The 13,041-nt window shown below is 36.1% G+C and overlaps 4 protein-coding genes across 7 annotated transcripts in view; 2 read left to right on the forward strand and 2 right to left on the reverse strand.

The window, feature by feature from the left end:
- LOC115241116 (low-density lipoprotein receptor-related protein 2) overlaps positions 1–3,980 on the reverse strand; it is a 49,264-nt gene extending 45,284 nt beyond the window's left edge. The window contains exons 1-2 of the mRNA XM_029816680.1: positions 3,944–3,980; positions 2,806–2,963 (exon numbers count right to left, since the gene is read on the reverse strand). The gene's annotated coding sequence lies outside the window, so the exon portion shown is untranslated. The remainder of the gene's footprint in view (positions 1–2,805; positions 2,964–3,943) is intronic.
- Positions 3,981–4,166: 186 nt separating this feature from the next.
- LOC115242162 (cytochrome c oxidase subunit 6B2-like) lies at positions 4,167–7,452 on the forward strand. 4 transcript variants are annotated; one of them, XM_029818270.1, is made up of 3 exons: positions 4,167–4,303; positions 6,430–6,532; positions 6,894–7,452. In XM_029818270.1, exons 2-3 carry the CDS (start codon positions 6,453–6,455, stop codon positions 7,060–7,062), a joined length of 249 nt encoding a protein of 82 aa, XP_029674130.1. In that variant the 5' UTR covers positions 4,167–4,303; positions 6,430–6,452; the 3' UTR covers positions 7,063–7,452. The 4 variants fall into 4 exon arrangements, with proteins under 4 accessions (XP_029674130.1, XP_029674123.1, XP_029674118.1 ...); XM_029818263.1 differs by having other exon boundaries at positions 6,433–6,532; XM_029818258.1 differs by lacking the exons at positions 6,430–6,532; positions 6,894–7,452 and adding an exon at positions 5,106–6,423.
- Positions 7,453–8,016: 564 nt separating this feature from the next.
- Positions 8,017–10,165, reverse strand: LOC115242186 (protein max). Its single transcript, XM_029818282.1, has 4 exons — positions 9,914–10,165; positions 9,789–9,848; positions 9,202–9,436; positions 8,017–8,639 (listed from the first exon to the last, which is right to left on the reverse strand). Exons 1-4 carry the CDS (start codon positions 9,950–9,952, stop codon positions 8,464–8,466), a joined length of 510 nt encoding a protein of 169 aa, XP_029674142.1. The 5' UTR covers positions 9,953–10,165; the 3' UTR covers positions 8,017–8,463.
- Positions 10,166–10,213: 48 nt separating this feature from the next.
- On the forward strand, positions 10,214–12,957 carry LOC115241993. Its single transcript, XM_029817991.1, has 6 exons — positions 10,214–10,278; positions 10,764–10,900; positions 11,153–11,299; positions 11,656–11,799; positions 12,052–12,245; positions 12,572–12,957. The coding sequence occupies exons 1-6, from the start codon at positions 10,269–10,271 to the stop codon at positions 12,735–12,737; spliced, it is 798 nt and encodes a 265-aa protein (XP_029673851.1). The 5' UTR covers positions 10,214–10,268; the 3' UTR covers positions 12,738–12,957.
- The last annotated feature ends 84 nt before the right edge of the window (positions 12,958–13,041 follow it).

Raw genomic sequence — 13,041 nt, forward strand, 5'->3', positions numbered from 1 at the left:
GCTCTTCCGCCTCCCACCTCGCGGAGCTTCATCACGAGTTCATAGCGACGATGAAAGACGCGACGATCCGTATGATATGTTCCGTATTCGATGACAGTTTTTAAATCTGGTCGGGCAAACATGAGGAAAATCGTTGGTTACGATGATTAACCTTGCTGTCTGACGAAGCGTCTTTTCAGACAAACTGGCTTAATTGACATTTATCGCGTATCCGGACTTCGTCACGTTGCATTATAAGAATGAAGAAATCCAGAAACTTACGATTTTGACCATCGTAAAATCAGATATTAATACAACAATAGTTCCGTTTATACATCCGTTTGGATTTCTTTTTTTTTTTTCTCTCTTTCCTCGTCTGAACGCACGCTTGTCTTACATCAAATGCAGAAGATATAAAAGAGAATGTAGCTTAGAAATTTATACTTAATATATGATAATAAATTGTAAATATAAGCAAATGCTTGCAGTGCCTTTTGTATTTCTTATCATCAATCAAAAATTCTTGCCGTTTGTCAGACTTCGCTGAATTCTTCTATTTCTTAGACTTCTGACATTTTCAGATACTCGGATTATTATTTGTATTTTCAAATTCTTAAATTTCTATATTCCTCGCAAACTTAACTTTATCATAGGATTATTCTTTTAGCTCCATCAGTCGCTATCTTCAAAAAATTTTAATTGTCGAAATCCTGGCTCATGATTGAAATGATGAAAATAAAATGTATATATACATGAAATATATCCTTAACGCGCGCACAGATTAGTTAGATTGTTGTTTGATTAATCGTACAGCTGTGTGCGTGCGCGAAATATCATCGAGATGAGCGCGACAGACATTCGCAAACTATGTTCCTTCGCGGGGAATTCCACGGTCCGCTCCTCGCAAAAAGGCCCATCTACGACTCTATGTCAGAGAGCCCAATATACGTCGCGCATTTTCTCGCGAACACGTTTATTAGCGACGAACGCCGCAAATGCCACAGCCGCTGCGACGCGACCTTTTCCATTGTCCAGCGACGTAAATACGCCAGGCTCGCGCGATGTCATGCGGTGACCGAGACGTCTCTACCTCCTCTCCGAGATATTCAGATCTCTCCGAATTGCTAAAGAATTCGTCCTCTCCGCGATCCTCGGCCCAGCAGAATCGTGTAATCGCATTGTTAAATGAAGATCTACATACACGAGTGTTTACACGCTCTGTCCCGGATGTCCTATACCGAGCGATTTTCATCTACTTTCTGAAAAATGTAAAGTCGATTTTTTTTTAACAGGGATACCGAGAAATCGGTATGTTTCGAGTTAGTTATAAGTGATTGAAAACATAATACTTTTCTTAGATGAATTTCATTATAACATCTTGTGTATGCTATTGATTGACAAATGTTGGGGGACAGAGTCGTATCGATTTACGAAGCATTGTTCCCTGACAATAGCAATTGTCACACACACAGTGTATCAATCAAAATATTTATAATTCCAAAGAAAAAACAAGTTTCCTGGAAATTTTCTCTATTAAAATATCAATTTGAAATTTACCATATTTATACATATATTTTATTCATCGGGGATTGTCTTATCTATATTGTCGACTTCGCTCTTTTATTGTTAGTCTCATATTCATTCGACTGTCAATATAAAAACTATCAAGGTATAAAAGATCATTATTCATTGAAGAGAAGAAAGGAGTAAATCTTTTTAAAAAGAGAAAGTAAACATAAAAAATGCCTATTCTCCATATCAACAACTGCTAATTTTTGACCTCTAATTAAATATTATATATATATTATACGAAAAACCGGCACAAGTAATTTCTTGAAGAGGGCAAAATCAATGTCCTTAATGAAATCAAAAGGTCAAGACGCAACTTTGCGACGCGCGATATCAACTTCGTCATTATCGCGTCGTCATGTACGCGTGCGCACGCGAGTTGCGTGAGCGAGCGGATAGAGGAAAGGTGAGAAAGAAGAAGAGAATGAGGTGCGAGCGAGAGAGAGGGAGGGAAAGATGAATAGAGACAGAACGGGAGACGGATTCGAATGAGGGAAGGAGATGGTATACTTAGTTATTTTGCTCGCGCGCTTGTGGGATTGGGTGTGGAGTTGTATGCGCGTCGGCTGGTACGGACAGGTACCAAATGCCACAAGGTCAAAACTCGCATACAACGCGTAGAGCTTGGTGCACGATTCCCTCCTCTTTCGGTCTGGAGAACTTCAAGGACTACCGCGCGATAAAAGAGAGAGAGAGAGAGAAAAGGAGCGAGAAGGAGAGAGAAGAGAGAGATGCCACGTCGCATCACCGTGATGAAATTGCTCCATTGGCATCTCTCTCTCTTTCTCTCTTTCTCTTTTTCCATGTTACAAAAGAATAACTTCCGCGATTCCCGTAATACCAGCATGAATTTTTACGCGCCAATGCAACGACGTGCTTTAAAAGATATATAATATTGAATTTTGAGACATGATTTTTCGCAATTAATTTAATGATACATCTTTCTTCTAAGGAACATTTCAATTTTGGAAAAAATTTGTATGAATCTACTAATTCATTAATTAGAGAAACCTTTCGCAGTACAAATTATTTAAAGAGAGAGCAATTACTGAAGAGAGATAGAGAGAGAGAGAGAGAGAGAGAGAGAGAAAGAGAAAGAATCATCGCATATTTACACAATTAATAATTAGGTGTTTTGAAAATCTGCTTCTTTCAAACAATAATAGCCGATTAATTGGAAAGAAGCTGAGCTAACGATAAGAGCTACTTTTAAATAATTAACTATCATATGTGAAATTCATATATAAATGTACATACCAAATTTAGTATACTCAATTAAGAATGATTGAAGAACCAGGTAGTTTACTGGCATAATCGGAAAGTAATATCGATGCCGGGGAGAGATGTGACGTCAGGAGATTTTAATGCCGGGACATAATAGGTGGAGCGTTATTTTTACATCGTGACCGTTGAGCCTAAAAAGAATCGTTTAATTATTAAAAAAATTTTAGATTATTATATTTTACCTGACTACGTATAGCGACTGCATTGGCAATTATAATTATTAATATATTATTGATGGAAAGAGAGAACTGATATACAAATTAAAAATAATCATCTTTACGAATAGATGTTCAAAATTATGTTCAAAATTATCGAGATGTATATGAAATTATCGGGAAAAGATTGATAAACCCATCAAAAAAAAATTAACTAACTTAATAATTAATTAACTTAATTATTAAGTTAGCTAATTTTTTTTTGATGGATTTATGTGTGTCATTACAAAAAAATCATTTAAACAAACTTTAAAAACATATACAAACCATATATTTGAGAAATTTTCATTACTATTTTTATGCACATTTTCCATTTTATCAATTAAGAACACGTTAACTGATATTGAAATTCGCGCGTTAAATTCACACGAGGAGCAACTTATTACGTCATCATGTTTTTGCGCTCCACAATTTTTAGCACGACATACTCATTGAAAATATCTATATCAATATTTATTTGGGGGTACATGTATTTATATGTATAAATAGTTTTAAATATGTAACAACATTTTGCTGTCATCTTCTGCAAAAATTGTCAACTAATCGCTGTGAAAATATCGATAAAAAGATTTATCGCTATCAAGCAAAGCCGAGGATTATTCAGAGCGCTAATATCATCGACCGTTTTTGAAGATCTCAAAATTCAGAATAAAAATCAAAACAAGGGGATTCTCTATAATTTTATAGATTACTCGCCCCATATCTTAATATGCGTGTGTGTATTTTGATATGTATTTTATAAATATATCTATCTTGTTCAAATGTTTCCTATATGCTCTGGTACATAAAAAATGGAATTCTGTTCCGAATGTCGCCTGTTACAGATCTTCTTAAGCAAGTTTAACAGAAATATATTTGTGACGCATTACATTGCGCAAGTACATATATTTACTTACAAAACATCAGAAGAACTGCAAATTGTAAAGTTGATGTTTCGCAGATTAGCGTCCTCTAATCCATGAACTGACTGAAATAGAAGAGAAAAATAACGCAAAGAAAATATCTCTAGCCAAGCTAGCGTAGAGTGGCGCTGAGATCGACGTCGAAGATCGCGGATTGGTCGGACGGATTCCCGTCCGACCAATCCGCGGTCATCTGTCAGACGATCATGCGCGACGCCTCTGCGTTTGCAGCCACATTCATGGCGGATCGAGCTGGACGAGGGATCTCTCGTCAGGTGCATGACGTAACGAAATCGTCGTCTGGCGCGGTGTTTCTTAGTGGCCATTTTGTTTCCAACCGCACGACTGATTAAGGTATTAAGCATACAGATAAATTAGAGTAACTTACTACTAGGCGGTCCAGCGAGACGCTCGACGAGACGGTCGTATCCGCACGCGCGGGTCAGATAGGGAGGGTATCGCCATCCTCGGTAGTAGATCTCGAGGGAAGTCATCCAAGAGACGGCTCTCGCGTTTGCTTCTACCTTGCACCTTTCTTCCCATCCCGGATCCTCCCGAAACCCCCCTCATCATCCTCGTCACAAGTCGCCAGACGAGAGTTTTTTTTCATCCGCTCACCTTCCGTCCTTCTGTTGATTTCCTCAAGGGTGAGGAATTTCTGAAATTATCTGGTGACATAGGATTTGATTAATATTAGAGTCAAATCTAGATTCAAGATCTAGTTTTGATTGTCTTTGCATTTTTTGAGATATGCACCTATGGTGCTGCGAATGAGTAGATATTAGGTACGAAGAAAAGAGCTGCTTTTTATGATCAATGTCTCTCTCTTTTGAGATATGTATCTTCTTGCCTCGAGACACACTGCCAAACAGTGCAATCACCATGCTGTGTCCTCTTGTAACGATAGAAATTGTCTGATAAAAATCGCAGCTTGGTGATCGCAGGCAATGCCCTTGATTAATTAAGTGAGCATCCTCTCTTTCTCGCTGTCTATCCATTACCTTTGTTGGTACTTGAATTGAATTACCAGACTACATTATACTCTCTCGCTCTAAGTCCGCCTGTCTCTCTCTCTTGCGAATGCACACACTTAAAAAGCCCAAGTCAGATGAAGGCGTGAAGATCTGGAATGAGCCGTGTAACTCATGGAAGGTAGTTTCTATCCTTATAGGTGTCCGTCCTTCAGTCCTTTGGCCCGGCATCGTGATGGAGTCAAAGCGGTACGAACGCAGCGCCAGGTCGAATACCGAATCGCCACCTGCTCCGCCCTCGCCTCCTATGTATAGCACAAGTTACAGCACGACACACGACAACCACAAGAGCAGAGTCGGCTCGCGGCGTTCACCCTCGCCAAGCATCGATCATCATCGGAGCAGTAGATCCTCGCGGAACAGCTCGCCGCTCCCGGAACGACGTAAGCGTCGTCGAAGCGGTTCCAGATCGTCCCCGGTACGCTCCCATAGACGATCCAGATCCAGCGACAAGGACCGCGATCGCGACAGAGATAGGTCGCGCAAATATTCCAGGAGAGACAGATCGCGGTCGAGGTCGCGCGGCAGATCTCGCTCGAGGGACAAAAGACGAAGCCGCAGTCGTAATCGCAGCAGGGATAGACACAGATACAGGGAGAGCCGCAGGCATCACACGAATAGGGCACCCTCGTACGAATCGGACGCTTTGGAGGAACACGGAGAGGGGGCGGGGGGGACGGTGTTGCATCAAACGGCGACTGTTGTTCCGCCACCGAACGCCTTCAAGAACGACGGTAGTTTTATGGAGATGTTCAAGAAGATGCAGGAACAAATGCAGCCTGCAGCACAGAAACCTACCACTTCCTCTGTGCTAGAGGAGAAACCTGTAGTACCTCCACCATTGATGGTGGGCAAGAGAAGAGGTGGCAGGATTTTAAAGACCGGCATGGTGGCGAAACCAAAGACAGAACAGACGGTGGAGCAGCCGAAGGACGCGTGGTCGTTGTACATGGCGGAGGTGAAAAAATATCGGGAGGTTTGCTGCCAGGAGGAGGATAACACGCGACCGTTAGTTAAATAACTTGGACATTTCGCGTCGTCCCTTCTCTTTATACACATACTTGGCTCATTAACTTTCTTCTATAAGACAGCTATAGTTTTATCCTTAAGAAAATCGTGGAACAAATATCGCTTCTGGAGGTATCTTTTGTTTCGTTTCACCGCGAGCTTCATATTCATCCAAGTTCAGCGTCATGAGATTTCTCTATAAGGATTTCTGAAACAGAAAATATATGACGGTGAAGGGAAAAGTGGCCGAGAGAAGCGAACTCATTTGTGATATAGTGTCGCGCGTGCTTTGAGAGACGAATGGACGAGAGCGAGAGAGAAACATAGAATTTACCCTTACTGACGAAAAGAGGATAGAAAGAGGAAGAGAGGAGTCAAAATACAATCCGCGAGAGAGTCTGTGCTAAGATTTAGAGATTAAATAATTTATGACTTGTTAAGCAGTGCCCTATATTGCTGCAAGCATGACGAAGTTTGATATCACCGAGGAAACATTGCGAACTGCACCATTCGATCCTAGGTTCCCTAATCAAAATCAGAGCAGGTAAGGATAAAAAAAAACGGTCTAGTTTTAATTAATATCAATGTATATCAAGAATATAACAAGATTAATTTTTTACTTTGCATCTAAGGAACTCTGATTCTCTTTTATAATAAAGTGCAATATAATTAATATATTTTCACATATTCCTCGCCATATTTTTTTTTATCATATTAGAATGGCTCATCATTATCTGTATGTGAATCTTACTGTATATTTAGATTTTCCTCAGTTATATTTTCATCAGAAATACAGTGCCAAATATATATGTAGAAAAACCTGTACATATAGACAGAGAAAACAAATTTTTGCCTCACAGTTACCAATCAGAATAGCATCTGTAATTGAATGTAATGATCTGTAGATACTGTTACCAGAGCTACGTAGACTTCCATCGATGCAAGAAGAAGCACAATGAGGAATATGATCCCTGCCAGTATTTTAAGAGAGTTTACAAATCGATGTGTCCAAACGCCTGGGTAGAGAAATGGGACGAACAGGTCGAAGAGGGCAGGTTTGCTGGTCGCATCTAGGATTTCCTTGCGGTCAATACACCGCGCATCTTCTTTTCATCTTAGTCAACTCTTTAAGCGAAGAACAGGATTCTAGGATCGCGTGTCATTTCCTGTTTGTAAAATAACTCGTACGTAAATAAATTTAATGATACTTCAATCTTTTATCTCTCTCTCGTCACATTAAGATTTCCCACAATGACTTTGCGCAATAGATGCGATCGCGCGAACACACATACTGGTTACACTCCTCTCTTCTGATTGTAAACTATATCCTGACACTTCAATTGTGTAATTCGAAACCTTACTTTTGGCATTCTATACTGATAATAACACGCGCTCACAAGTTTTGATAAGTTTAGTAAATTCAAAAATACTGTAATTCAATATAAAAATATTCATTACAATATCAGTCTGTTTTTGCTCAATTTATCCTTTCAATTTAATCGATGCTTTCTATAAATCGTTCTTCAAATAATCCACGTTAATTATTCTAATACAATAAATACAATAAACACAACAAATCGTTCTGCGCAGTTTCAAATAATAAATATTAGGATATAATAGATTCCTGAACTGCTCAATTCAATGTCGGCAAACATAGTCTCGATTTCCGGAGATTAGATGGTTGAAAAAAATTTGAGTAAAAATGTAAGCTAGTTGTAAAAAGAATAAGCAATAAAGAGAGAGCGAAAGAAAAATACACTGCAATGATCATAAGAAAGCATAGTACTGCTATTCAAAACAGCATAAATGATTTTAGTAAAAAGAAACGTTAATATTTTTTTAAGATCATTATGGCATAACAATATAGTATTGTAGCATAACATCTGGCTATCATTAGCGATAAATCAAGTAAAATGATTGTGATATCGATAATATTTATAGATATACCAGATTTTTTAGGTGGGGAGACAGAATCGATTGCAGCAATAAAAAATGCGATCGATTATATATACTATACTATCGACAGGCTTATTTGTATTAATATTTATTGATATATAATATTGTTGCTTAATAAATATTTGTATATACATTAAATTGTAAACACAAACATATTGCAGATACCATAATCTTGATTTATCATCGTATCTCGCGCAGTAAAAATAGAAAGTGGAAAATCAAATAGAACCTGCATACACATTCTTCAGACTAATTAATGTAGAATTGTCGTACCTACAACTTATGCGATTGATTATAAGTCTTTGTTGGACATGTCGACATCTGGTCGTGTTCTTCGCAGTCGCCTATATCACGTATATAACAGGATATAATCTAAATCTCTTATATATCTACCTACGCGCACAATACAGTTAATATACAATGAAGTGTTTATCAACCAACGAGAGAGAGAGAGAGAGAGAGATGATCAGCATACAAAAATAACATATCAAGAGAGGGGAAAGTACAGGTGTATCATCGTCAATGGTGAAGGCCAGTGACCTTCAGCTTCTTTGGTTGCCGAATTGCACGGCCAGTCTCACTGTCGGAGGACTCCGACTCGGTGTCATTATAGCCACCCACTGATTCAGACTTGGTCACCTCGCAAGTCTCGGCAGCAAAATTGCCGGTAATTTTGGCCTTTTCTAACGAACGAACTGTAAAAGTAAACCATTCAGTAAAGGAATAAAACTCCATTCTCACTTTTTCTGTGATCACTATAACAATAACGCTATTTCATAATAGAGAATGTATATTTTGGATAGATACTTTTTGTTGAAAAGTACAGCTTTCTTCAATGACTTATCTTGAAAAATAATCGCTTAAAGTATCAAGAATAATATTTATAAAATATGCAAAAATAGAATAAATGAAGTTGAAGCACAATTTTTTTCTACAGGATGTTATGATCCTTTAGTGGCTCTGAAATACTATTTATTAAAAGAGGTAAATATCGAGTTTTTGATATGTAAATAATTGAGAAAAACAAAAAGCTTTTTTGTGAACAAGGGATCTCTCTCTTTCTAAAAGGAACTAAAACTACATTAACTTCAATGAATGAATGAGTGTCTTTGTAAATAGATTTATAGTTTTTGGCAAATTTCCTCTTTATCTAATTTGAAAACTTGTACCAATATTTCAATATCTCTATCGCCCATGATTGATCAAGAACAAATTGCCATTCTTTATTTATGCACAACTATATAAAAAGACACCTACTTTGAGATTCCAGAATACTATTCTGTCTCTTGAGATCATCTATGGCTTGCTGATTAGTAGCATTCTTTCGCCGCATAAATTGAATATAATCTGCAGCTTTCTTCAGGATTTGCGCCCTGCTCGCAACTTTCTCCCCTTGTAGAAATGGTACCGAGTCCCTAAGACTGGAGAAGCTATCTTTGATATGGTCCCGTCGCTTGCGCTCCAAAGCGTTGTGATGTGCTCTTTTCTCTGCCTAATGTTATATAGAATACAAAACCATAAACAACCACTTGCTCTTTCATTTCTTAGGCTAAAGGAAACGAACTGTAAGAAATCTAACAGAGTTTGAGCTAAACACATGGCTCATGAAAGCCATCTATATGAAAGAACACAGAGGGAGCATTGCGTTCTTATCAGTAGCGTAATATCAGAATATTACTTTATGAAAATAACTTGTTATATCTACAGCATTAATTTCATTAGGTACGCTAATCATAATAGTGCGAAAATATCGAATGTAAAAAGATCGCATGATAAAAATCTTCGCATGCGGAATTAACAAGACTGAATTACGTTGGAAGAGGCAGATCGATCGTGACGTTCACCTGAGAAAAATATTGCGTGTTGTTGGAATGCCGCAGCCTGGAGTCCGAATCCTCGCCATCCTGAGAAAAAAAATACACAAGTTTGGTTAGAAAAATTTCTCGCACAAAAATCTCATCCTACTCACATCGCTCTCGATGTCAATGTCTCGATCATCGTCGCTCATCCTTATTGCAGAGTATCCAAGTTTTATCGTGGAAACGTGAGAGCCAGTAGTCAGTTTCAGCGCCGCTTGCCCTCGGATAAAATCAGTCACGTGATCAGAAGGAGAAATAGACGGTCTCTAACTCTGACAAGTCAACAAATACACTGTCAAGCTGTGTGTGCGAACTGCGAACCTGTCATCAGACCATATAACATAAGAATACAAGATTATCGACTTCCATTTTTGTTTCTAGATGCTCGTGACATCTCAGGTCGAACATGATTGGAGGCTCAAAATCCTTACACATGGCGTAGCCAATCAAGAACGCTAACACTGAATGCGATCAGGTACGGTACCCTGCCCTAGTACGAACTAAAAATTACTAGATTTTGTACATACATGAAAATATTCAAATGTAAAAATATAAATTTATTAAAAAAAAAAAAACAAAAAAAAACTGTTCATAATAGTAAAAGAATTATAGAGAACTGTGATAGCGATAAAATAAATGCTAACTTCAAGGGGACAAAAGTTTAAATAGAATTTTTTTTAAACTCTCATTTCTACTCGGTATATAATATAAACAATTTTTAAAATAATTTTTTCGATTTTTAATATGCGAGAGACACAAGAGCAATATCCTGAAAAAAATATAAGCATAAGTAAGTCTTGATTAATAAAAAGTGACTGAAAAAATGGATGAAAAAAGTTCTCTTGATAAACAAACAAAATGTAATAAATATAATAATATGTAGTAATCAATTAACAGAAATAACACCAATATAATAATTGATAACAATAAGTAAAACTTAAAAATATTTTTAATTGCCAGTGCAACGACCCACAATGATGAAAGGGTGGTCTATAGTCGGTAAAGCTCTTCAATCAAAAGCCTATCTTAGTACCATGTCCCTTATGATGTTACAAAAGGGTAGCTTATCCTTTCGTATAGGCAAAGGTGGTTTCAAGGTATTACAAATTAAAATCAAATAAAATTCGTCAAAATAAATTTTATGTAGCAATTTGTGAAAATCTGTATAATTATCTAAACGATAATAATAATTATAAGAGTAATAAAATTGCAAGAAAGATACATTAGTCACAATTTTTTTTTAAATGAACGTAGACTGCATTAATTGCTGTGACATTACATGTTATTATATATACATACGCGATATACTAAATATCAAAAATTATAAAAATTGTAAAAATGTTTGTCAGATTCCAAGATATCAAAATACTTACCGCCTCGAGCCTTACAAAACTTTCAAGTACGAAACCGTTGATCTAATACTGATGGATGTGATGCGGAATTATTTAACTGGTTTGAAATATCAACCTCAGAACAAAAAAAAACTGTTCATAATAGTAAAAGAATTATAGAGAACTGTGATAGCGATAAAATAAATGCTAACTTCAAGGGGACAAAAGTTTAAATAGAATTTTTTTTAAACTCTCATTTCTACTCGGTATATAATATAAACAATTTTTAAAATAATTTTTTCGATTTTTAATATGCGAGAGACACAAGAGCAATATCCTGAAAAAAATATAAGCATAAGTAAGTCTTGATTAATAAAAAGTGACTGAAAAAATGGATGAAAAAAGTTCTCTTGATAAACAAACAAAATGTAATAAATATAATAATATGTAGTAATCAATTAACAGAAATAACACCAATATAATAATTGATAACAATAAGTAAAACTTAAAAATATTTTTAATTGCCAGTGCAACGACCCACAATGATGAAAGGGTGGTCTATAGTCGGTAAAGCTCTTCAATCAAAAGCCTATCTTAGTACCATGTCCCTTATGATGTTACAAAAGGGTAGCTTATCCTTTCGTATAGGCAAAGGTGGTTTCAAGGTATTACAAATTAAAATCAAATAAAATTCGTCAAAATAAATTTTATGTAGCAATTTGTGAAAATCTGTATAATTATCTAAACGATAATAATAATTATAAGAGTAATAAAATTGCAAGAAAGATACATTAGTCACAATTTTTTTTTAAATGAACGTAGACTGCATTAATTGCTGTGACATTACATGTTATTATATATACATACGCGATATACTAAATATCAAAAATTATAAAAATTGTAAAAATGTTTGTCAGATTCCAAGATATCAAAATACTTACCGCCTCGAGCCTTACAAAACTTTCAAGTACGAAACCGTTGATCTAATACTGATGGATGTGATGCGGAATTATTTAACTGGTTTGAAATATCAACCTCAGACTTGTATGCGAATCTGTCAGAAAATGTCAACAGAAGTGCGGGACAGAATTTGCAGAAAGTATTACGATCGGTAATCTATCAATCAATTAAACAGATACGATAATTACACTTAATCAATATGCATCTTAAATATCTACAAATTTCTTTCTTCTCTTCTTTGATGTATAAGTTCAATCAGAGATATATATAATTCAAAAACATTCAAATAAAATTGAATTAATTCGAATTAATTTATCAAGTTTAGAAAGCGAAATTAGTAATTATACTTTGATTACTATATATTTCCTAAATAAATAAATATATAAAAATGTTTAATCATTACATCATTACGCAAATGTGTTACGAATAATCCGTTTCTTATCCGAGCAATTCTTACAGTTCATTTCTTGTTTCCAGATACAAAGTTATAATTGTCATGTCGATCGTTCAGAAATTAGGGCAAGACGTGCATATCGGTTTTGGCAAATTATGGGACGTCCAGAGAGATACTTATTCAACCCATGTAATCGAGACTCCGGAATTCGCCGCGATGGGTCTTGTCGTGGGTACTTATTACGAATGAATTAATTGAACAAAAAATCGATGAAACTGTGTCAATTTGGTGATGATGAACAATAAGCCCTGGAAAATATTAGCTTCTAATTAAATAAAGGTAAGGAGCGTTTAAAAATGGGATAAAAGCACACGTATTTAAATAAAATTAAACAAGGATTAAAAGAAAAATGTACTGTAAATCGGCTAATAATCGGCCCGATTCAATGTTCGGTGATGCATTATTGGTTGAAGAAAGGATCAATGATCCGTGATACAAACTAGATCACGTGTTTCACGTTTTCTTTATTGTTATTAAATTAATATATATATAT

The sequence above is a fragment of the Formica exsecta genome, unplaced genomic scaffold, assembly GCF_003651465.1.
Source record: "Formica exsecta isolate Colony F162 unplaced genomic scaffold, ASM365146v1 scaffold120, whole genome shotgun sequence".
Lineage (NCBI taxonomy): Eukaryota > Metazoa > Arthropoda > Insecta > Hymenoptera > Formicidae > Formica > Formica exsecta.